Below are 24517 nucleotides of genomic sequence, written 5' to 3'. Positions count from 1 at the left end.
ATCAGCCACTCACAGTACAGAATAATAGTGACCGAATTGCAAAGTTCAGACTCTCACACAAATTGAATCATTAATTGATGATTGTTGTCTTTTCTACATTGAAATCTGGTGTTTCTTTCTGATGTCGTTTAGATAACAAGAATTTTGCAAGTGCATCTTTTGTGATCGATCTTATGTTTCTGTGTTCAGTTTTCTATGTCCATACATGCTAATATAGTTTCACATAGAACTCTATTAAGGCTGCATCATTATTATAGGGTAGCACAGTTTGTATTTAATGTTTTTAATTTAGAGCACAATTTTGCTGTCACTCACAATCTTTATCAGGTTTCTTCTTTTAACCATAACCTTATTTAGAAAGTATTACTTCACAGCTATTAGATGAAGACTATCTATCTAGATATCTGTTTATTATTTAAACTCACAGGGATGTGTGCTGGCAGAGATACCACATGCCAGGAAAGTCATGACAGAGTAAATCCTGGGATTTCCTGCCAACCTGTTACTGCTCCTCACTGGAGATGTCATTTTACCCACATAGCTCGCATTCTTGACACACTTAATCATGTGATAAAACCATGAGAAGTGAAATGTAGTGACCTTACAGTCCGATTTTGATTTCACTCTCTTTGCCTGTCTCTTTATTTTTTCTTTAATATTTATTTTCCTCTCTCTCTCTCTCCTCTCCCTCTCCCTCTCTCTCTCTCTCTCTCTCTCTCTCTCTCTCTCTCTCTCTCTCTCTCTCTCTCTCTCTCTCTCTCTCTCTCTCTCTCTCCCTCCCTCCTCAGAATGCCTATCAGAGTTTCTGTTACCCAATCTCCCCTGCCGGGCCAATCAAAACACAGCGCAGGGTGTTACCTCATCACCCTTGATCCTCATCAAACCTCACCCTCCTTTGTCTCTCCTTCCTGCCCTCTTTCTCTCCTTAATTCCTCACTCCCTGACGGCCAGTTGCTTTTCTCTCTATCCATCTTTTTTCCTTCCATTTTCAATCCAGTCTTACTCTATTACTCACATGAACCACACACATATCTCTCGCTTATTTAATCTCTCTCATCCAAAATGATCCATGACATACCCCACTCCTCTTAACCCGAGCTTTCCTCCTTTTTCTCATCCCTGCTTTCCTTTCTTAATCTCACCCTCCCTTTGCCTCAGAAATCTGTTATCCTCACTCCTCATCCTTACTCCATTTCACTTCATCACACCTCCTGATACTACACTATATTACTCTCTGAAGAAAGACCAATGCTATTTTATTCCCTTAGTCTCTTCTTAAACTTCAGTCTTTTCTCATCCCTCCCTCAACGCCTCATCCGAGGCCAACCGCCCTCTATAAAGTCGCTGCTGGCTGTGTTTCCTCACACACACACACACACACCCACACACACACACACACACACACACACACACACACACACACACACACACACACACACACATTTAAATGCAGCACAGTGCAGGCAAACAGGCAATTCTGTACAGTAGAATTCAATTGCTTTTTTTAGTTTAGTCAAAACTATTGTTTTTTACATTAAGTCACATGTACATTAATTTGTTTGCTTTTACAGCAAATCAATTGTCGGCTTGGTTATTTTGTGAAACACTTTGATGTTGAACAAGTGTTGGTTTTAAACCAAAAACTGCAATTATGAAGATATAAGGTTACACAGAGATGAAGATACATAGCCATATAAACATAAACAAATGTAGGACAACAAATCTATTTTTTTATATTTGTATGTAATTGAAAAAAAGAAGGCCAATATAGCCAACCTATCAACCATTTTTTTTATTACGAACTTACCAAAATACAAAAGGCAATTTGCATTAAAACAGAATTGATCTTACTACACTTTTTTTTGGCTGTCTAATAGATATATCAGTCCACAGTAGAGTCCCTTGTACTGAGCTCTTCTCATCAGCAGCTCTAGTGGAACTAATTGATTGTGTTTGTTTTTGGGGCAGGAGGTGCAGCACCTCAGTGTGTGTGACATGTAATGTCTACCATCCTGCATTAAAGAGGGTTCCCATCACCTCTGGCCTGTTTCTCTATTATTACTTGCATTGGTTCTGAGCCATAGTGCTAAATGGTAGGACACTGAATCGACATGAGAAGACAAGAAGAACCCTCTTTGTCTTTGCGTGTGTGTGTGTGTGTGTATGTGTGTGTGTGTGAGAGAGAGAGATCATCGTAGTAGGTTTTTTCGTTCTGTTTTTCTTTCTTTGTGTGCTTGCTGCTCTCTGCAGGAAGATCCAGCTGTACTACTGTGTATGTAATGCCTGGTAATCCTTTAATGTCTTCAGTGAAAAAAATACACAAACAGACCCCAGGATGTTTATCCACAGTATCTCATAGAGAGAGGGTGGTGGAGAGATGTTTCTTTCTAAAGTTGAAACAGTAGGACTTACTATAAAACACTGGCAAGGCATCTGTCGTTCCAACACCACGACCCAGCATGCACTTGGCGGACAGTGATGTACAGGAGGAGGCCAAGTTCAACATTAGTCCAAGTGAGCACAAAGTTTTTGCAAGGTGTTATTATGAGACTGCGATTTGTTGAAAGTATTAAAAGCTTTGGATAGACATGAACAGCAGATTGTCATATAAGTTATAATAACTTAAATTTTTAATACTACATTCTCACCGGTGGTTCAAAATTGGTGCTGTCATATCGTCCAAATGTTTGTTGGAAAGTAACACTAGCCACTAGCATGTCTGTAGAACCTTGTTACTTATTTAATGGTTAATGGTTATTTGTCTGTCATTTTGCCTTTGTTGTAGACTACAGGCACCCCAAGACACCCCAACAAGTGGTTTTAGTTGGCTAACCTTAAACCACCAACCTAACCTATGTCAACTATACTCATATTTTTATTTCCATGTGGGGTTGACGGTGGAAAACAGGATTTAAACATTTCATGCTCCCATTTTCACCAGGACTATCTAATTTATCTGCAAACGAAAATATACCAGCAGAGACACTGCAATCAAACCAAAATCCTACACAGATATTTTAAATTAGGTGGACGGGCTTTTGGCTGCTGCTGATGCTGGCGAACAGCGGTCTTCTGGAAGACTTGGAGTTAAGCTTTTCTTAGAGAAAAGAACAAAGAACAGCACTGAACTCATTCTTAAAAAAGGAAGATGTTTTCGGAGTTTTGCCGACCGGATACGGCAAAAGTTTAATCTATCAACTAGCTCCACTACCTTCTTCGTTGCTCTGCTTGGTTGTAGGTTGGGAATTTGAAAGACAACCGTTTATCCCACCCCTCGGATTGAGCCATGCCAACGGTGAGTTCCCAGACCCAACATCTTGATGTGGTTCTGGCTTGTCAGGCTAATTTTAAATGGTATTTGGAGCTACAACAGAATGGAAATAACAATAATAGAACAACTGCTAAAACCAGTACAGACCAGACCAGAACAAAGTACATAACAATAGATCAGACTGGTACCAGAGCAGAGAATGGGTCAGACCTCTCAAGGACAGCAGGGAGGAGTGCTGCTGGGTGTGTGTTCATTCTTCAGGGTGTGGCAGAGTGTAGAAGGTTTAGATAAATTGTTTTTCAGGACTTGAACCCCCCTTGGTGAACATACATTGCTATGATCTGTAACGCTCATGTTAAAACAACAGCCATCGCTATGGATACTGGGGTTGGTTTTGGCTGGCCTCTTAGCACATTTAGACACACACACACACACACACACACACACACACACACACACACACACACACACACACACACATCTACTCTTTAACTTGGACATGCTAGTCAAACAAGAGTGAATAGACCTAAAGATTTCACAAAGGAAAGAGCTACAGGATACTTCCACTATGTGCGCAACACACACACACACACACACACACACACACACACACACACACACACACACACACACACACACACACACACACACACACACACACACACACACACACACACACACACACACACACACACACACACACACAGCTCCTGTGTGTAAGTGGAGTAATCTACATGACAGATGGTCAAAGCCACATTGTTGGGACTTGAACCCTCAACCTTCGCTTCTCAAAGGGACCAGTGTCTTTCAGCCTTCAGGTTAGCCTCTCTCTACCTTTGATCCATCTATCTGCCATTCTTCCATCTCCCTTATCTTTCTCTCCACTCTTTCACTCTCCTCTTGTCTTTTCCTTTTCTATTCATTTTCTTAGCCTCTCTGTCTTTGCTTTTATCATTCATTTATCTCTCTCCACCACAGTACCATGACATCTTTTCATCTGCATTTCCATCTCTGTCTAATGCCCGCTTTTTCCTCTCTTCATTCCCTCTCTTCCTCTGTTTCTTTTACATGTACTCTTTCATGGATCCATCTGTTTTCTCTACACATTCACAGATCTTTCATTCATTACTTCCCTCTCTTTCCCCCTCTTTCCTTTTCTCTCTATGTCCTTTGAAAGTCATTGATGGTTCCTCTCTTTCGTGGACAAGCCCCTCTTCCATTCAACCTTCAGTCCGTTGATTCATGCCAGCATTAGGGGCACATGTTTTAATTCACAGTGCAGTTCTGGTTCAGGCAGTTGAGCCTTGCAGAGGCCTGTATGCACTGACATTTAAGGGGTATCAATGCAGTGTTTATCTGGACATGTTTGACAGCAAAGCTAAGCTGTTTGAAACCAGCAGGGGTTTATTAGTCTATCGTTGGACTTTGAGGGACATTGTGGGTGTAAGAGCATCCACGCTGGTATTGTTTTCACCTTGTGAGTCTGTGTGTGTGTGTGTGTGTGTGTGTGTGTGTCTCTGTGTGTGTGTGTGTGTGTGTGTGTGTGTCTCATCATGTGGTCTCGGAGACAACTAGTGTACAAAAACTACCACAGAGGCAGTTTTGAGTACTTTGCCAGTTGTTTATATCTCTGCGGTCAGAATCTGTCACTGCGACAGCATCACAACTGTGCAAGATACAGTCAGAAAGCTTTATAGGTGTGTAGCTGTCATCAAAATGAAGGTCTAGTTCCAGAATAGGCGTTTTTCTAGGACCACATTTTGCCATGATGACACACATAGACCAACAAGATGCAAACAATACCAGCATCGCTGTCGTGGCTGGTAATGAGACCTAAACCAACAATGTCCTAGTCCTAGTAATTTCTGACATTCCTACCTTTTCTGTAAAACTTCTAAAACAGCTGGGTACTGTAGTTTTAAGCATGCATTCCTCAAACAGGCGTAGGCTTAATAGTTGCATTCGCAATTTTTTTTAGCCACAGATTAATACACATTTGAAACTCTAGCATCTTACAATGAACTACAAGTGGAAGTCTATGAATAAAAGGAATAGGCTACACAGGCAATACTTAGAATCAATTTAGATGGGTTTGCTCTTTTCATGGCATTTGTTGACAATTATAAAATATAGAATATTGTCAGCCTCATCCTTTAATCACCTTTATCTCCTTAAGGGACTAAGAGGATTACTTAAATAAGTACAAGCAGTCATCTCCTGCTGCCACCAGTTACTGCAAAAATGCTGATTACTGCTGGCCATTTATCTGAGGCAAAAATAAGTTGTAATCAAATTATGATTCAACTTCTCTGTCTTACCCATGATTAGATCACTTTCACCATTGGCAGTTGACTGTAATGCAGGGGAATTGCTGTTGCTATGGTTACCCGTTTACGTAATATACCTTACCAACTGCTTAAGAGTGCCCTGTTGTATGATTTTAATGCTGCCAGCCAGTTAGAAACAAGTCATTTCTGCATCCACAGTCTAATATTATCTACATGTTTCTACTTTATGATGATGGAGATAAAACTACTTGAACTACCAACATGTTCCTGGTTCATTTCAGCCTCAACCTCTCCTATAATGTAATTTCCTTTCATAAGCAGGAGAAACAGTCAGCAGTGGGGTTATTCATTACCGGCATGACACTGTGGTTCAGCAAATCTAAGACATATATTTTCATCCACAGTGTTAATAAACAATTTCTTCTTTTTGACCTCCTTGTGGATTTCTGATGGGTGAATTATCTATTCCGGGTCTCTTCCTTTCTTTTTCTTACTTTGTTTTTCACTCACTCCATCCTTTTTCTTTTCTCTCAAACATTGCAGGCACTTTTTTTTCTTCTCACCCCAGCTTCCTCTCCATCTGTGCTCTCTGATCTGGCCCTGTGTTTATCTCAATCCTTTTTCCAGCTCCCTGTCTCTCACACATTGACTGTTAAGTCTCTCTCCCTCAGTCTCTAATTCCTCCATCTGTGTGTTGTCTGTGATCTCGCCAGGCCGCCATCTGAGGGTTGTCACATGAGAGATGCTGTTGACATGACACACAAGTGACACCCTGAGACACACAGATGTCTACATCAGATGTATTTGCTCTCTCTCTCTCTCTCTCTCTCAATTACACACAGTTAGCTTCAAACACACCAACTGTTAAGTACACACAGATTTCCACATCAGAAGCAGTACATTTCTTTTTCTTTCACACAGATCCATTTTGCACTTCATACACACCCACACAGTAACACATACACACACATGAATGCTTTACACATCCAAAACGCCTACACACTAACACCTCAGCACACAGATATCCAACATACTCACTGTGCCTCTTTTCACACACACACACACACACACACACACACACACACACACACACACACACACACACACACACACACACACACACACACACACACACACACACACACACACACACACACACACACACGTTCTCCACCCCTCACATCATGCCCGCTGTGCCACAGTGTAGTGCGTTTCCTCTGTCAGGAGGTCCACATACCAGACCAAAAACCTCTCTATGGTGTCTCTGTAGCCTCCAAAAAGAATATGGGTGATGTAATGGGCCAGACAAAGCACTTCTGTGCCGCTTCCATTACAGTATGTAGGCTATTATACAAACACTAATGAAATATATTATTTGTACATGACCAGTCTTACAATAATGATATATCATCAAATATACTAATAAATGTGCCATTCGTGAGAAAGAAATCATCTAGAATTCTAATAGTCACTGAATAAACAAAAGCATGTTTTTGGTTATGATTTTATACCAAAGTAGAGTAACATGCAGAGTCAATATGTTTTGGTTATAAAAGTTGAATATTACTCCCTGGATGTAAAATGTGTGTTTTTTTCTAGTAACGGCATGAGTTGGAGAGGGTTATCCTCTCATACCATGGCCAATCCCAAACAATCAAAATACAAATATTGTTATATAAATTTTCTGGCTGTATGCTCTTGAAACCTGTGTTTCTATATAAAGTCTTTGTCAATCTTAAATTACTACTGTAACAAGAAGGGGAAGCTATTGCATCAGTGTCCAGTTGACAGCCAGGTACACACAGGACTATACATATGACAATATGTCCCTTGTTTTAACATCATATGCCAACAACAATCTATGTAATTGAAAAACATAGTGTGGAGTTCCTCTTTTAAACAAAAGAGTGAGAAATAATTAAGGCTATATGAGTGAATGATGTTGCAGTGGTTAGCACTGTCGCCTCACGGCCGGGCTCTGGTCCTTCTGTGTGGAGTTTGCATGGTTTCTCCGAGTGCTCCAGTTTCCTCGCACAGTCAAACGACATGCAGGTTAAGTTATTTTGCGACTCTTAATTGCCCACAGGTGTCACTGTGGGTGTGAATGGTTGTCTGCCTCTGTGTCAGCACTGTGATTGACTGGTGACCTGTCCAGGGTGTACCCCGCCTCTTGCCCAATGTCAGCTGGGATCGGCTCCCTCCCCCCTGTAACCCTCTAAAGGATAAATGGTTAAAGCTAATGGAACTGATATTTTTAATTTGATAACATATGACATTTTGTTGGCTAATGTCCACATTATTAGCGGAATAATACCCTATGTGTTTATGTTTCATGATAGTTATAGCAGTTCTTAGCCCGTGTCATTTATTAAAATCAATGGAATTATCCCTTACATAATACACACCAACCAGCCAATTCTTCACCATGATATATAATAATTAAAATACATGCATATTAAATGCTTTTATAAGGGTGTACGAGTGGACAGGTTTGGGAAACAAACTTGCATACAAAACTTTAGAAACCTGTCACCAACATAAAGCTGCCCTTACATCTCAACCCATCTTCACTTGAAAGCTTAAAGACCTTATGAAATAGTTTCAGCTTCCGTAAATACATCTCTCTGTCACTGGACAGCTGAAATCAATAAAATTATTACAACTTCCACCTTTTTCTTTCTTTTATTAAACTATTTGGACTGTTGTTCATGTGCTGTAAACTTAAAATATTGGCTATTAAGCCTGCGGGCTAAAGACCCCTTGACTATATGATAAAGAACTTATAAAAACATTTGAAATTTAAACACATGTCAACCATTACTAAAACACTAAAACCTCTAAAACCCGCTCCTCTTTCCAATATTTCTTAGAGCTGACGCTTATATCCCAGTAAAAAAAACATGTGCTTGACAAGCCAGTTGGCTTGGTTACTTAAACCTTCAAGTTTCTCTCTTTTATTTCCTCTTTTTCTTTTCATTCACTGGGTTTTAGATCGGTCCAGAGGCCTGGGAGCATTTAAGCTCGGGAAAAGCAGGAGAGAGGAGGATTGCAATGAACGAGCTATTACACAGAGCACGGAGGGAGTGATGGATGAAAAAGAATGGAGAAGGAAAGGAAAAGAGCTGAAAGATGAAAGGATAGGAGACGCCCTACATTTCAGCAGCTCCGGAGTCTCCAACAGACTGCCGGTGACAGATTACCCTAAGAACCTAAGAACAACTAACAGCCGTCTGTAGGCCTATGTACGCATCTGGGCAAAGCCGACTGAGAAAACAAACTCATTAATTCACAGTCTGTAAGCGAAAACAAACAGAACCCTTCACTCTAAACTAATGCAATCTGATCAAAATAGGACGCTGATGTTTTCAAGTGCCCCCCTGCCTTTGGTGAGACAAAGTGAATATTGTATTAGACAGAGTGTGTGTGTGTGTGTGTGTGTGTGTGTGTGTGTGTGTGTGTGAGAGAGAGGGAGCAAGAGAGAGAAAGAGAGAGAGAGAGGGGGGGGGAATTCAAATGAATAAATGAAGCAGGCAGATTGAAGGAGGAAGACAAATGAAAGACATACAGAGACAGATAGAGAAAGGCAGAGAGAGATGCATGATGGGAGGTTGGTATAAATGCTTGGCAGAGGGCTGGGAGGGCAGCCAACCACACACACACATCACATACCTCGACGCCTCAATGTCACCCCATAAGACACACGCATGAACACACACAGACACACACACATTCTCACTTTTGTTATTGAGAGTTTGAAATGAAAATTAGGTTTAAAAAAATATGAACTGGGATTAGCTCTAAATATTACAAACATTAATGTCAGATAAGTACAGTGTCCTATGATGGTGAAAATAATTAGGAAGGAAGAGAAAATGAATTAATGAATTAAGCAGTAAAATACCAGAAAGGACTAAGTGATAGTGATTTGGTTAATTGCAGGTCAAAAGCAGTTTACGAGCATTTAAATGTAAATATTCTAACATGTATTTAGGACCTATTTGACTTTGAAATGCTGTTGAATGGCTTGGTTTATGTTAAATAGAAAAAAGATTATCTCTTCAACTCATTTTACCATGATGTATGTTTACCTGCAAACGATTAAATCACTGCTGACTGGGATGTTTGAAGTAAACATAAAGATAGAGGAGTACTTTAATAGTTCGGATGTAAAATGGTCTTCTTCCTGCTTGAACTTCTACCCACTAATTGATTGAAATGAGATAATGACAGCTTTTCCTGTTGTTAAATTACCTCTACATCCTCCTGGGAATTCAAACACCCTCTGGGCTTCTCCGGGTTTTAATGAAAGAAGGAGCGATAGAGGAAGAGACACACAAACAGAGGGGGAAGAAAGAACACTGAGGTTAGACAGAGGAATGAGAGATTAGACTTAAGAGTGAGAAGATGAGACGCATGGAGACGTATGGAACGATTTACGGTCGAGTCAAACAAGGAAACGAGAGACTTAAACTGAGGGGGAAATTATGTAAAACAGGGCAAACTGTGGGGTCAAATCTAAGGTCATCCAGACAGGAAGCGAGAAACTTGTTGGTCACTAATGAGAATCTTATAGGCAGAGTTTCTTCCCACACTCCTCATAATGCTGGCAAAATGTGAGGTGAGTGTTTTTTCGATTTCAAGAAATTGAAAAACTGGTTTTATATGGTGCGGTTTATTGCTAGACCATAGTGAAAATGAATCTAATGCTTTGAAAAAGGGGCTCGAAATGAGTAAGTGACTCACCATCTTGGGCACTGCTTTTTCCACCTCTGGTGTTTGCCCAGGGCATGACTTGAATAATAACTTTAATAACAGAGCTTCATTCTGTTTCTACTACTCAATTGTGTTGCAGGATTTCCTATATATTCTACAAAAATATCATTCAGTAACTCCAATTCAGTAACTCCATGGTATGGCATTCAGCTAAAAGCATTTCACGCCATAATGATAAAAAAAAAGAGCATTGACTCTCAAGATATACAGTAAAAAATAAAAAAATATACCATCAATTTTGGTTGAAGAGAGGATAAAATACAGAGTGTGTCACATCCAACTCCCACGTCACATAAGTGCTATAGTCAATGTTGCAAACAACATACTGACAATTTTGCTATTCAGCCCCAGAAGTGTGGCTTAAGTTACATTTGTTCTGTGATTGCCGCAAGAGGCACGGCCATTGGGTCAATCAAATTACAAGGGTAGATTCCCATGGCAGCATGAATGTGCGCAGCAACTTTCATGGCAATCTACCCATTATGCGATATCTTTTGTTGGCCTCAAGGGGGTGGTTCAAAAGGTAAGCTCATAGACTGTTAAAAAAGGAAACAGTTAATCATCTGGGGAGAATGAAGGTGTTCAGAAAATTATGGTGATTTGTCCATTACGTTTGGGTATTTGATGTGCACAAGTGAAAATAATGGCCTGATGATGTCACTAGAGGAAAGGTCAGGGGTGACCTAAAGCATTAGGGTTCATCCTTTGCAGGACCATGAATATGACCTAACACCTACTAACATTTTCAACAATTATTAAGAAAGTATAAAGCAGAGCCTAGTAGTAAAAAAATATGCAAACAAGTAGCCTACAATTGTTAAAAACAAGTATGTGTCTCTGCATTTCCCTATGACCTCAATATGTATTCTATCCCTTTGTAGTTATTCTCTCTCATTTCAGTCTCTCTTTCTCTCTCTGTCTCTCTCTCTCTCTCTCTCTCTCTCACTCTATTTCCAGTGCAGCCAACAGGAAGACCAGTAAACTCAGATGGTGACTTTTATCCTGGAAACATGGAGCTGAACGGGAGGAAATCCTGTGTGATATCTATCGTTGATGATGATTGCAGCTCCGCTCTGGACTGAGTGAAACGAAACAATGAGCATGGTTTGGCAACAACACAGTCAACAGAACTTAAGCACACACACACACACACACACACACACACACACACACACACACACACACACACACACACACACAGGTTCCTTAGTATCATTAAACCTGAGTGAGTCATATCCAACAACAGGGTTGAGATTAGAGGGGAGAGGAGGAGAGAGAGCATGGTGTGTGAACTGAGGAAACGATACTGTATATGGCAATGTTTCAATGATGGTGATTTTGGCACCAATGAAATCAGTGTAATCATACTTTTGATTGTTAAGAGCAGAAATCATTTTTGTGTTTAAAATGTGAAAGGTCAATATCAGGGTTTGGACAGCCTGAACTTTTTGAAACAGACTAAATCCACCTCTGCAAATCTTTTAGACTATGACATAATGTTAATAACCATATGTATACACGATAATTATGTAACATCCTTCCAAAGTATTTCCGTTGTGGTTTCCGCTCCAAATAAACCTCGATAGTGAGACGATCAGCGCCCCGGTGTATCCCACCGCAAAGCGATAAACCTCGGCCAAAACCTCCTCCGGCTGGACACACTGCCTGCACCGCAGAGCGGTTCCAACCTGGAAACCAGCAAATTAACGTAGGCTATGCGTGCCTCCTAAAACACATAAACCCCCAAAACAGTAGCCAAAACATCGACCCGGATTAAACGCTTCCAGCTCGGACCACCGCGAAGAGAATAAATAGTTTGAGATAAATACACGAATAATAATTCATTTAAAAAAAAAAACAAAAAAAACATGTAAACTTCTTTACCACGAGTTGAAATATTCACATACTTGTTTTAATATCTGAAAGAGGAGAGAAGTCTCCAAATACTAAACCAAGACGGTCAAGATCACTAATTAATGCCACCTGTTGGCACGTGCGCGCACAGAGGATAGATAGATAGATAGATAGATAGATTGATAGATAGATAGATAGATAGATAGATAGATAGATAGATAGATAGATAGATAGATAGATAGATAGATAGATAGATAGATTAATTACCTTTGTATGACAGTCTCAGGCGCGGGACATTTAACTTGGTCGCTGAGACGGTGGCGACAAGTAGCGCAATAAGAATCATGGTGAAGAAAGGTGAAAATCCCTTCATTCTGCTGAGGAGATGCACTCCGTCTTTTAACTGACGACTTTTTAAAAATATGTTGCCAACAATCAAACAGAATATTCCAGGAGAATTTAGGGTGGGGGGGAACTGCTGGATCCTTGTTCTCACAATGCCAACATTTGCGTTTTCAGGTAGTTCCTTCGGTGCGTAAAAGGGTCTGTGACCGAGCAGCTGGTGCTCTACCCGGGCTGATGAGCTGATTCGCTGACTACGCTCTGAAGACTGACACTCCTTCAGTTCACTTCCAACAGCTGCCCAACAGAAGTCTGTTTCAGCCAGAGAGAGAGAGAGAGAGAGAGAGAGAGAGAGAGAGAGAGAGAGACATAGCCTACACCACGCCTTAACAACACACAGAGAGAGAGAGACAGAGACAGAGAGAGACACAGATAGAGAGAAGTAGCGCTTCAACTGACCTGCCCCTCCTTTACGCACGACAGACTCGAAACGCTCATCTGCTTACTCTTAGAGATGATTCATAACATCATTTCAACATCAAGTCAAGTGCACTTAGTAACATACAATGTAACTTTGAGATTGTTTATAGAGGCCATTTGTCATTTCTAAGAAGTATATGAACCTCTAACATTATAATGTTAAGTAGATAGGATATTTGAAGTGTTCATTAATAAAGTTAAAGTTGTTGGCTATGGCATCAATAATCACTTATTAAAATTCCATATATTTGGTTAAATCTATGTTTTGTTGTAAACCATTTAATAGGTTGTCTATGTATTGCTAATAATTCTAAATGTGGGGTGAAAATAAAGTGTTACCAATACAAGGAGTATAGCTCCCAAAAAATATTCTGAAGTACAGAAGCAGAAAGGATAGCATGTCAGCGAAAATGAAGTGTTCTGAGGCTAAATGACATTAGATATTCAAGGTTAACTCAAGAAAATTCCTTGCTCAACAAAACAATTAAAATACTTTTCACCTAAGTTAGAAAAAAATGTCTTTTTGTATTTTATGTGAACTGGCCCTTTATGCAAGTTTTAGCCCTTTAAGGGAGGAAGTACTGTCACCAGCTGACTTTTCAAGATAATGAAGACATCAAGAAGCTCTGTGATTTATGGGCTATAAATGAATAAAATTCCACATCTCTCAGCCCTGTGCAGGCCTTTCTTAACCCCTTCAGCGCCAATGGGATATGTTCAATAGTTTAATTAAGTTGTGGGGTACCTTCTCCACAACCCCCTCCCATGTGCATCTATTCACGAGCAAGCCTACAAGTGAACACAGGGGTCACAGCAGGGTGAGGGAGAGCCATTCAAGGTGTCAGTGTTACTGCATCCCCGAGTCTTTTGGGAACATTTGTTTGTACCAGGAAAGAGGCTCCCATACATGTGGAAAGAGAAGAGTCCCAAAGTGTTAGCAGGAATGCTTTGTGCTTTAGATGACAGCGTGTCTCGTAGTTGTGCTGAGGGCTTGTTTGTGCCAGGAAAGGGGCTCCTGTGTGCCCTTCAAGTTCTAGTTTTATTGCAGAACTTGTCATGTCCAGCGGAGTGACACAAAGAGTCAACCGTGAGCTCAGTATTGCTTTGATTTCCACTCTTAGTAGATATGCTTGCATTCATTTTCTGCAATAGGTTTTGATTTATCTTCGTTTTAGTATCTTGCAGACTCCCAAACTCAAATTCTTTCAAACAACAATATATCACATGTCTTATTTATGGATATACACTAAAACTGCATATTTTGCCTATATTTGAGATAAGACATATGCCAACAAAACATCAAATATGCAATGTCTAAAATGTTTTTGTGCAGTGGTCTCTCCTTATTCCCTTATACATTTTTGTGTGACTTCAAAGTGCTACTTGAAGTATTTGAACATTATTATATCACTGAGAAAACAATTAAAATACCTTTGTATAATTACTGTAGACAAATAAAACCACGGTGCTGACAGCAAGTAGCCTCTGTCTCATTCCAATGGTTTTGTGCTTCTTGAAATTAAGATCATGTTTCAAACAAACACCGATACTCTTACTGATGAAATAAAGATGTTGATACTTGTCCTTGTCCTCAGGCACATGTTTTTTGTATATTATAGAGGACAAACTCTTTCCATTCCTTTGCCAAAAACTCTGAAATACGATCTGTGTTTACTCTTGTTTTGTGCCATAAAATAATATAGCAGATTGGACACAGTGGTAGACGATGTAAAATGTTGTGTGGAGGCCAGTGATGTTTTTTCTTAATTGTCACCATTAATGTGATGTTAATGAAATGCTACACATGGTGTTTTAAATTTTTAAGAATAAAAAATTGTTAAAAGATAAATGGGGATGTTTATCCAGAATCCAGAATGCTTTTAATCATTATTATGTTTAATCATTTCAAACCAAATGGCTGACTATCACTGCAGTATGGCATTGCATAACAAATGTTATCTGTGTTACAGCTATTCTGTTTACATGTTGATTTTATGTACAAACCGAACCAAATGTGGCTTTTTGCTAGCTCTCAGTTCTAAAAAGCATGAATCCAAAGTATCTTGCAACAGTAAAATCACAATTGGCTATTTCCTTCTATAATTTGAACCATGGGACTATTCCAAAAGCTTTGCACGTGTTTGCAACAAGAATGCATTCCAAATTAAGTGTGCAATTACAATTCATACAAATAATAGCATTCCATTGACATTGACATTATGTTAATAAATACCAAAGACAAAAGGATTAAGCTTTTTGTATTTAAAGCAAACAACACACCAACTGATTTTACAAGTTAGCAACCACCTGTGATTGAAGTTTTCCTGATCGGTGTTTTTGATTAAGTGCTCTCAGCCCTCAGCGGCTCATGATTGGACAACACTCGACCAAATGCAAATTCTTTTTGAAGGACAAACAGACGTGGGAAAGCAGCACAAGAGGCCACAGGCAGCGTGAGTGTTCAAGAGCTGAATTAATTAATTTGTCAAAACACCAGCCCTCTTACCATCCTTGTATGAGTGTTCCCTGGATTGCACTGGTAAATGACCTGAGAGAAGAAGTGCCTCTTTAAACGCAAGACTGTAAGAGGAACATGAGCAGCTGGGCTGATTAAACGAAAATAATTTCCTTTGCTCTGATTTATTCTTCCTTTCTCTAACTCTCTCTGTAAATTCCCCAATGTCACCAATCACAGACAACACTCATATAGGTTTCAAACATGGCACTGGCTCTTAAAAAGCCTACGAAGGATCTTTTTGTGTCTCAGTATCGCCATCCAAACTCCTGAACAATGTAATTCACTCTGAAAGGAATGCCATACTTCTCCAAATCCCCTCCGCTTAAGAATTGCAGTCCATTGTCTGATTGAATTGTACTGTCTGAGCAAAGGACCTTCTCTGCGCCTCACAAGATCCTGCTAGGGCTGAATTATGCTCTTCAAGCTGTCAGTGGAGTTGAAACGTAAGACCACTTACCAGCATCTTGACATTGCGTCACTTTGACAAATCAGATTGGTGCTCCTTGAGTAGTGATTGGGAATGGCAGGGCAGAAGTTCATGAATTCACAATGTGGGAGGTAGGGCAGAAATAGAGGATGGAGAACAATTTTGAAGCACAAGGCGAGGAGACAGCTGTTGTGTTTGTGTGTGTGCCTGAGGGTTCATAAATGTTTTATCTTTCTTGGCATAAAGAGGAGAACCCCGGATAAGAGAGATGACATGAGTGGAGACACGGTAAAGGACAAAGTGACTCAGAAATGTCTGAATGAGTGAAGAGAGAGCGATAAAGGAATGTAATACATGGAAAAGTGTCAACACACATCAGAGTATGTACTGTGCACTATACACTTTTTTACATAAAAAAAAACAGATTTGAGATTTTAGCACTATAAAGGTTACATTGCTTCCTTTGCAAAAACAACGATAAGTGTTAGCTTGCAAATTATCACAAGCATGCAGAGAAAGACAAATCAAACACAGGACTTTCACCTGGGAGAGCAGGGATCAAGTCCCATTTGAAAATAAAAATAAACTGTGAGTTGTTTTTTTTTAACTTAACGAAAGTCACGTTCAGCATCACGTGCCTAGCCTTCAGGAAGTAACGTCTGTTTTGAACCTACTGCCTAAACATACATAACCAAACTGCGACTATTTCACAACGTTAAAGACGTGTTTAAAATTGCGACCTTTCCATAAAACACTGCGACTGACCTTCTATTGTTTAGATATGAGGTTGTATTTCCGCCACCACTAGGGCGCTATTTTATGAAACACTCCTGTGGGTCGTATTACAGGGTAGGGAACAAACGACCCATATCATTGTATGGTTTGGCGGACTTGTTGCATTAATGGTATTATTTACACCTATTATACGTCAAAATGTCCAAAGGAAAAAGGCCTACTGCAATATTATTAGGTGAGATGACTAAGGTGTAGTCCACACTCAGTGTTTCCTCTATGCTGACCCTGCAGTGGCGGTCCAAAACGGAAAAACCTCCGCCGCCACAGCACCAGAAACAGGGCAGACGCACAACGCAGACACACAACGCAGACGCACAATGCAGTCGTCGCTGCAGTTGTAAGTGCACTAAGGTTGGGTACCAAACTCTATACTTTTTTGGGTACCGACCGAATTACGTCGGTACTACCAAGGACCGATTCACGCTAAATCAAACGGTTGTTGTTTGGACAGACCTGACCCCACTGCAAAAAAAAAAAATCCTAAAGGAAACACTGACATGTGAATGTGTATTTTTAAAAACAGGATTTTTCCTTCGTTCCACACATGCACCGTTTAGAAAAATCTCTGTCCACATGAAAACGCAAAAATACAATTGAAATGCTGTCAAGAGCATGCCAAAAAAAAGCTGTTACCGGAAGGCTACCCACCACTAGCCTACCCACCAACTACAAGTCCAACGGTCTCCTCCAAGACCGGCAATGTTGACGGCGGGGTCTGTGTCGTGGCAGTGTTGGATTATGTGGCAGTGACCTCGGTAGCGCATTCCGTAGCTGCCGTCCACAATACAATGGAAGAGTAACTGTATATTCACGTGTAAACATGTAAAACGTCCTGCTAGCAAGCCTCTTACCAGCACTATTTTGGCCATGTCTATCATTGCAAGAATTGCGTGTCATTTGTGACACCTCACAAAGGACATAACACTCTGGAGTTTACAAGCCTGTCCACCAGGGGGCCAGGCTTGTAACCAGGGGGCCAAGGCAAACACTCAAACCAATATATTTACATAAAATTGGCATGAATAATCCAAATGGTATACATGCCCTGTGTGTGTGTGTGTGTGTGTGTGTGTGTGTGTGTGTGTGTGTGTGTGTGTGTGTGTGTGTGTGTGTGTGTGTGTGCGTGTGCGTGCGTGTAATCTTGTAATTTATTTGTCATCTGCAGATTGATCTTAAGTAGGGGGGAATCGATTTAAATCATGAATCAGATTTTTTTATGAAAACATCAGGGATTTTTTTTTGAGGCCATATAGCCCAGCCCTACTTCCTACTAACCCAGAGTATGTCAGGCAGACCCACAGCTGACAACCATGCAGCTAAACTAATTGATGTGGTGTAGACTTGGGAACTGGGAAAGTTGCTGCATGTGTCAACAACAATGTACGCAACATTGTGGCTGCTAACTCTCCCAGACGGGTGGACTTGGACTTAGTCGGCTGATTGTTAACTGTTAATAAGTGGTTAACACGGGCGGGCTATCGGTCAGGAAAAAAAAATCTAAATATGATAGATAATATATGATAGAACGTGTTGATTGGCCCTGAAGCCCAAGTAGTTGTGTGAAGTCACTACCTTAATAAATCAAAAAGCAAAACTCTATGAATCTGAACAAATTTAGGTATTGCCCTTCTCCAGCTGACCATCCCCAAAATGCACCAGAATACAGGAAATCACATCTACCAAATTCAAAATTTTCTGGGGGAGCACCCCCAGAACCCCCCTCACCGTTTGCACCCACTTTTGCACAAATAGAGTGTGGGGGGGGGGTCCTTATGCATCTGTGCCCAGGGGGACAGTAGTTCATAATCCGTCACTGTATTGATACATAACCTCACTGTATTCATTTATAATGTAACATTATAGCGGGACATTTGTGTCAATAATCATCAAGCACAGGTGACTCCGCGTGGTGGGAGGGGGAAGGTAATGGCCTAAAAGGAGGAACAATTTCCGGTAGCACCTGAAAAATCCCAGAAGTGGAACGTCATCGATATAGACTACAGTAAAATAAATTTGTATTATTCCAAACCAAGGCTACACATTGTTTATCATTTCTTCAGGTTCCAGTGAAATATTTTTTAAACAGCCAGCTGACTTGTAACAAGTTGCATGCGAGTTTTACATGAGAAGTACTTGAGCAAGAATGAAATGCAATCAATCACGGAACATTCTCCATCTATTGAAATAAAAATAAATCAATTGAGAAAATGCTTTTGCAACAGCTGCTGCCTCTGAGAGCAGGGGAATGTATTGACCCAGTTTCCACACAGCCTCACACGTTTGGCCACAGAAACACACTATACTGTGTGTTGTGCTGTTGTATTTCCATGGTTATTATTTGTTTGTTTGTTCATGATATTGTTTCTACTCCAATACCAAATGCATACAGACAACAACCTTGCTCACGGTATTTCACCCAATGTCTTGGGCCAAGCATCTGTGATGATAATGTTAATTTTAAACATAATTTGCTTGTGTTCTACTTTATTATCTTCCTAATTTCATGGGTTCCAAATAGCATGCAAAACGTCATCTTGAAATAATGCTTTGCTTACGCAAGCCAGTTTAAGGAAAGCATAATGGCTGAGTGGACAGCTATTTAGATGTGATGAAATAGGGAGGGTAACAAGCCAACAGTGATTCTTTAAAAAAATATTCGACTAGAGTTTATGTTACCAGTGCACATATATGTAAGAAAAGGTTACACACCAGAAGGACCAACAACCACCATCACATTCCTCCAAGGATTATTTGGCTTTTCACTTTATATGCTGTTAGGGATGGGTCATAAAATTTAAGAAATCCCACCACAAACACAGCTGTAATAATTCTCTCCTCCATCTTCCAAGTTGAGGAAATCAAACAAGAAGTCATAACTTTACTCCTGGAAGAACTGTCTAAATGCTCCATGCGCTACAGTTATCACCAGCACCATAACAACGGTAAACTTGCACTTTTTAGTCACGCTATCACAACAAGGCTACAGGGTGGCAATGTCAGTTGGTTGGTCCAGAGTGAAATATCTCCACAAACATTGAATGGATTACAGTGAAATTTGAAACAGACATGCATGGTCCCCAGAGGATGAATCCTAAATACTTGGATGATCTGACCTTTTCTCTAATGTTATCATTAGGTCACATTTGTTTTACTTTGTGCAATGTTTTGTCCAAATACCTGCGGAACTAATGACATGTATGCCTGAATGTGAAGCACGCTTATGCTTTTCTTGGCCAGGTCACCGTTGCAAATGAGAACCTGTTCTCAATGGCCTACCTGGTTAAATAAAGGTTAAATAAAAAAATTAAAATAAAATCCCATCCCCAGCTGTGCTGTCAGCTGTTAGCATGCAAACACACTAAACTCACCCATTTCTTAGTATGTTAACTCTTAGTCTTGTAATGTCTTTTACTTTGCGTTCATAATAGTTATTTTCTGTTGTAGCTTTTTACTTTTTCTTTTTTTTGACTGACGAGGGAAAATGAACTGCCTCTTAAAAATACTTTCTGTCTTCAATGGGAATATCAGAGTTGGAATTCTGTATCTACAATAATAAAAGCATGATGTAATGCCAGCATTTTTTATATAGCCTGTCTTAATAATATGTATGTCATAGAAACATGGATAAAATTCTAAATTTGAAAAGAGATGTGTGACTAAATTAGCCGCAAGATACGCTGAATATACAGATTATACACAGCAGTGCATTAGAATAGGAGATAAAAGAGAGATGTAACTTTCCCCAAAGAAAAAAAATTTCAGTCAAAGTCTATGTGGCGCAACACACTTACTGAGAGATATGGGAGGAGGAAAAGAGAGAAAGGAAAATAGAAAAGGAATGAGACATAAAAAAGTGAACAACAGAGAAGTTGGTAGGGAAAGAGGCAAAAAGGGAGATATGAAAAAAAAAGCTGGGAAGGATGGAAACTCAGGCAAAACAGAGAGGGAGTGAGGTAAAGGAGAAATGAAAGAAAAGCAAGGGAAGGGAATGATAAAAAAGAAGAAGAAGAAGAAGAAGAAGGGATGACAGACGTGGAAAGTAATACTGTAGGCAAAGAGCGAGAGGGGAAGGAGAAATGAGGTAAGCAAGTAATAAGAGGAGAACACTAAGTAATGGAAAAGGTACAGAGCAAAGGACGAGGATGAGACAGGAGGGAATAAGAGGAAAACTACAAGGAGAGAATGACAGAGAAAAGGAGAACAAGGAGTAAGGGTGTGGGGGTGAATACACACACACACATACACACACACTAACACAAAGATTTGGTCTTTAACACATGTGGCCTGTGCAGTAAAGGAGGACATTTAAATTTGGTTTGGTACTTTTGTGCAAGTGAACACACACACACACACACACACACACACACACACACACACACTTTTAGGACCTTTACGTGCCCCAATTTTCAATTTAGACTGATTAGAGCTTGACCTTAGCAGTGAACTCACAGGAATCCTGCCTGCCCTGATTAAGCTGTGACCCTGCCACTGACCACTGGACAGTAAACACTCCCAGACCAGGATAAAACACAGCTGACGTACTGCAGGGACCACATGGGGACTTCCATTATGCAGAAAAAAGAAAAAAAACTAAGCTGTGAAACTGCATGAGGAAGTGATTTAAAGCTCCTTGTTCTGCTCAAACTGGGCGTCATTTTAGTTCACTGCAGCAGGGACGAGTCTTCTTACGAAACATTTGCTGGAATAAAATTAAATATCAATTGCTGTACTGAACCCTTTTGTGTTACAACATAGTTTAATTATTTATCCTTCTTTTACTCTTGTTTAATGTTTTTGCTTTTCATTGTTTTGCTCTGTTAGATGTATGAATAATGAAGTCAATAAAATACAAATCACAAGTGTGAGTGTGGTCATTTTAATACAGATGGTGCCACCATAGAAGTTCCCCATGTGTGCATTATGTGATTGCTGCAGTTCTGCTGTTGCTCAATATCTGAGAATACATATTTGAAAAATCCTCTGCTGCTCGAAATGAACAATATTTTCCACACAGTAATTTGATTTAATGTCATGTGGAATTGCTGTGTTATTAAATAAATATAAATTGATTATATCTTAATTCTCTGCTCTTTAATGTCTGCCCTACTATTGGCATTATGTTTGCACAGTTGGAAATATTCTTAATATACTAACAGCATATGCTGAAAATGCATGCTATAAAGTGTGCATGTTTTTTGTTTCTCTCGTACTGTCACTCCACATTGCAAAACTGAAAGAAATGTTAACTGCCCCTTTGTCGTGTTTTCCCAGAAACCAACTGGGTTGTGTCCTGTGGTGGGAGAAACAAAGTCAGGTCAAGAAAGATGAACAACATCTTTGTTCTGCTGCCAAACACCTACACACTTACAAAAAACACTAACACACAAAAAAGTCACGTAACTGTCCTTTAAAGCTCATATTATGCTCATTTTCAGTTTCATAATTGTATGTAGAAGCACCGTGTGGAAGCACCAGAGGCACAAAATAACACCCCAAATCGCATATTTTTTTTTATAATATGGACACTTTAACATTATTTAATCCTCGCAACTTTAAATAACCCCTTAAAGTGAGAACCAACTAACTGTTTTCACTAAATATCCATGTCTTATCTCTGTGAGCAAACTTGGTTCTTGTAAAGATATAAATACAAGAACAAACACACGCATGCACACATACATACGTAGCTTTATACTGGGTTTAATCCCAATTGAGCAACCGCTCCTGTCTTCACCCTCCTCCCCCTGATCTAAATCATCCACCCTCTCTCCCCCACAGTGAGCACTTAGTTAGTTTACAGTCAACTATATAAAACAGCCTGTATGGGAGAAAAAAACACTACCAGTGACTTCCTTATCAACTGAAATGCCAACATAAATTGTCTTGATGTAGTTTGCTGGGAGAAGTTTTCATGTACCTAGCATTCCTTAGCACAAGTATTTACAACACTATTGCAGGAGGGCATTATAAATAGACTTTCTGCAGGAAAGGAATACATTTAGTCTGTTATTAAATATTGTGTGGTTATAATAGCCAAGCAGTATTTCATAACAAACTCTGTATTAGGGAAAAAGTATTTTTTCGCCGTATGTTCTTTTACCTCCATACAATCACCTTAAGCTATCTTCCCAGTGGTTCCAGTCATTATTTTCACTCATCACTGTTTAGCATCTACTAAAGCAGAAAAGTCTTAAACAATAATCATTAAATTAAAACATACAGCCTGGTCGTGTGCATCCACTCTGTGAGGACAAAGTGATGACTGTTGCATGGTTCCTACAGCACGCCGGGGTCGTGACCCTGCACTAAAGGTTACGATCCCTTAATGTGGTTGATCAGTATGATGGTGTCATTAACACACACACACATACACACACACACACACACATACACACACACCACACACACACACAGACTCAGAGACATTGGCCATGGTCTATAACCTCCTGACCCATAGATCATGGTGCCAGATGTTTATTTGTTGATTCCCTCCATCCATCATCACTGACTGTCAGAGTGGACATGTGTGTGTGTCAGTGTGTGTGTGTGTGTGTGTGTGTGTGTTTGTGTGTGTGAGTGTGTGTGAGTGTGACTGTAATATATAGGTGCTGAATGATATGCTGTGTGTCAATATTTAGCTCTAATAAAATTTAAGAGATGACATGGGTGGTCGTGGCGTGTGCATGTGTTCTTGTACTACACTAATTTGAGTTTTAGGATATTTCTGGAAAGATTTAGGGTTAAAATTAGGATAAATTTAAGTTGGGGTTGTGATCGTTAAGGTTAGGGGTTAGAGAATGTCTTGTGTCAGTGAAGGTCCTTACAAGTAACAAACTAAATAAAAAAATAAAAAATAAAAATAAAAGGTACACGTGTTTGTATATGTATGTAAGATAGATGGGTTACACGCACATCTTAATCTCATTTAGCAGTGTCAACTTTACTCCCCTGCAGACAACACACATACACATAAACAGTCTACGCATTCCCAGAAGACTAAACACACACTACTCACCAAATTTAAACACTCCCTTAAGATGAATAAAAAACACTGACAAACTGAAATAAAAATAACCACTATGTCAAGAAAACAGCACTTTTGTTCACTCGTGGGACTGTTATGTAATTTGAGATTGCATTTTGCACTTTTAATTGGAAGTTTCTTGTGTACCATTTTATCAATTACGCTCATCTACGTACTTAAATCACTGATTTCCTACATTTTCCCAAGTTATGTATAGCAACCTCCAGCATTCATCTGATGGATTTGGGTGTAAGTGGAGCCAGGAGTTCTCTTTACTGATCATGTATTGTTGCTACATTGGAGGACAAGAAGAATTTGATCGCTCTGAACTGCAAAATGTTTAGTTTATAGATTTTCGGTTTGTATTATTGATAATGTTGAATGCACAGGTCCTGAAAGATGCCTCCGGCTTTAATTCTTAACCTTTGTAGGTTATAGACCCACAAATTCAGATTCTGACCAGTTTATGTTTAAGCAACACAAGATCCTAAAACTCATGGAACTCAAGTTGGTTCTGGTTTCATATACCATAAAATAGTTTAATTAGTTCTGTGACTCCTCACTATAGCAGTCAATTCAACAAAAATCAAAAGCATACAAAATGTGAAGAATATTGTCTCATTTCAACGCACAGTGTATTTACTTTTATCAATCCCTCAGTGATTAAACACGATCTAGTGCAAGTTTTTCAAAACACACCCTTTCTACCAATTTTTCTTACCCAACAATAGTTAGCAAAGGTGAA

At 39.7% G+C, this 24517-nt stretch overlaps 1 protein-coding gene across 2 annotated transcripts in view; it reads right to left on the bottom strand.

Moving 5' to 3' along the window:
- Nucleotides 1–12845, bottom strand: part of sema3bl (sema domain, immunoglobulin domain (Ig), short basic domain, secreted, (semaphorin) 3bl) — a 61419-nt gene extending 48574 nt beyond the window's left edge. For both annotated transcript variants that reach the window (XM_039800937.1, XM_039800938.1), the window contains exon 1: nucleotides 12454–12845. In XM_039800937.1, the coding sequence (XP_039656871.1) occupies nucleotides 12454–12559 (106 nt within the window). In that variant the 5' untranslated portion in view covers nucleotides 12560–12845. The remainder of the gene's footprint in view (nucleotides 1–12453) is intronic.
- Nucleotides 12846–24517: the final 11672 nt, after the last annotated feature.

This window comes from Perca fluviatilis, chromosome 5 (genome assembly GCF_010015445.1).
Source record: "Perca fluviatilis chromosome 5, GENO_Pfluv_1.0, whole genome shotgun sequence".
Classification (NCBI taxonomy): Eukaryota; Metazoa; Chordata; class Actinopteri; order Perciformes; family Percidae; genus Perca; species Perca fluviatilis.
This window is presented reverse-complemented; position numbering and strand designations above follow the sequence as displayed.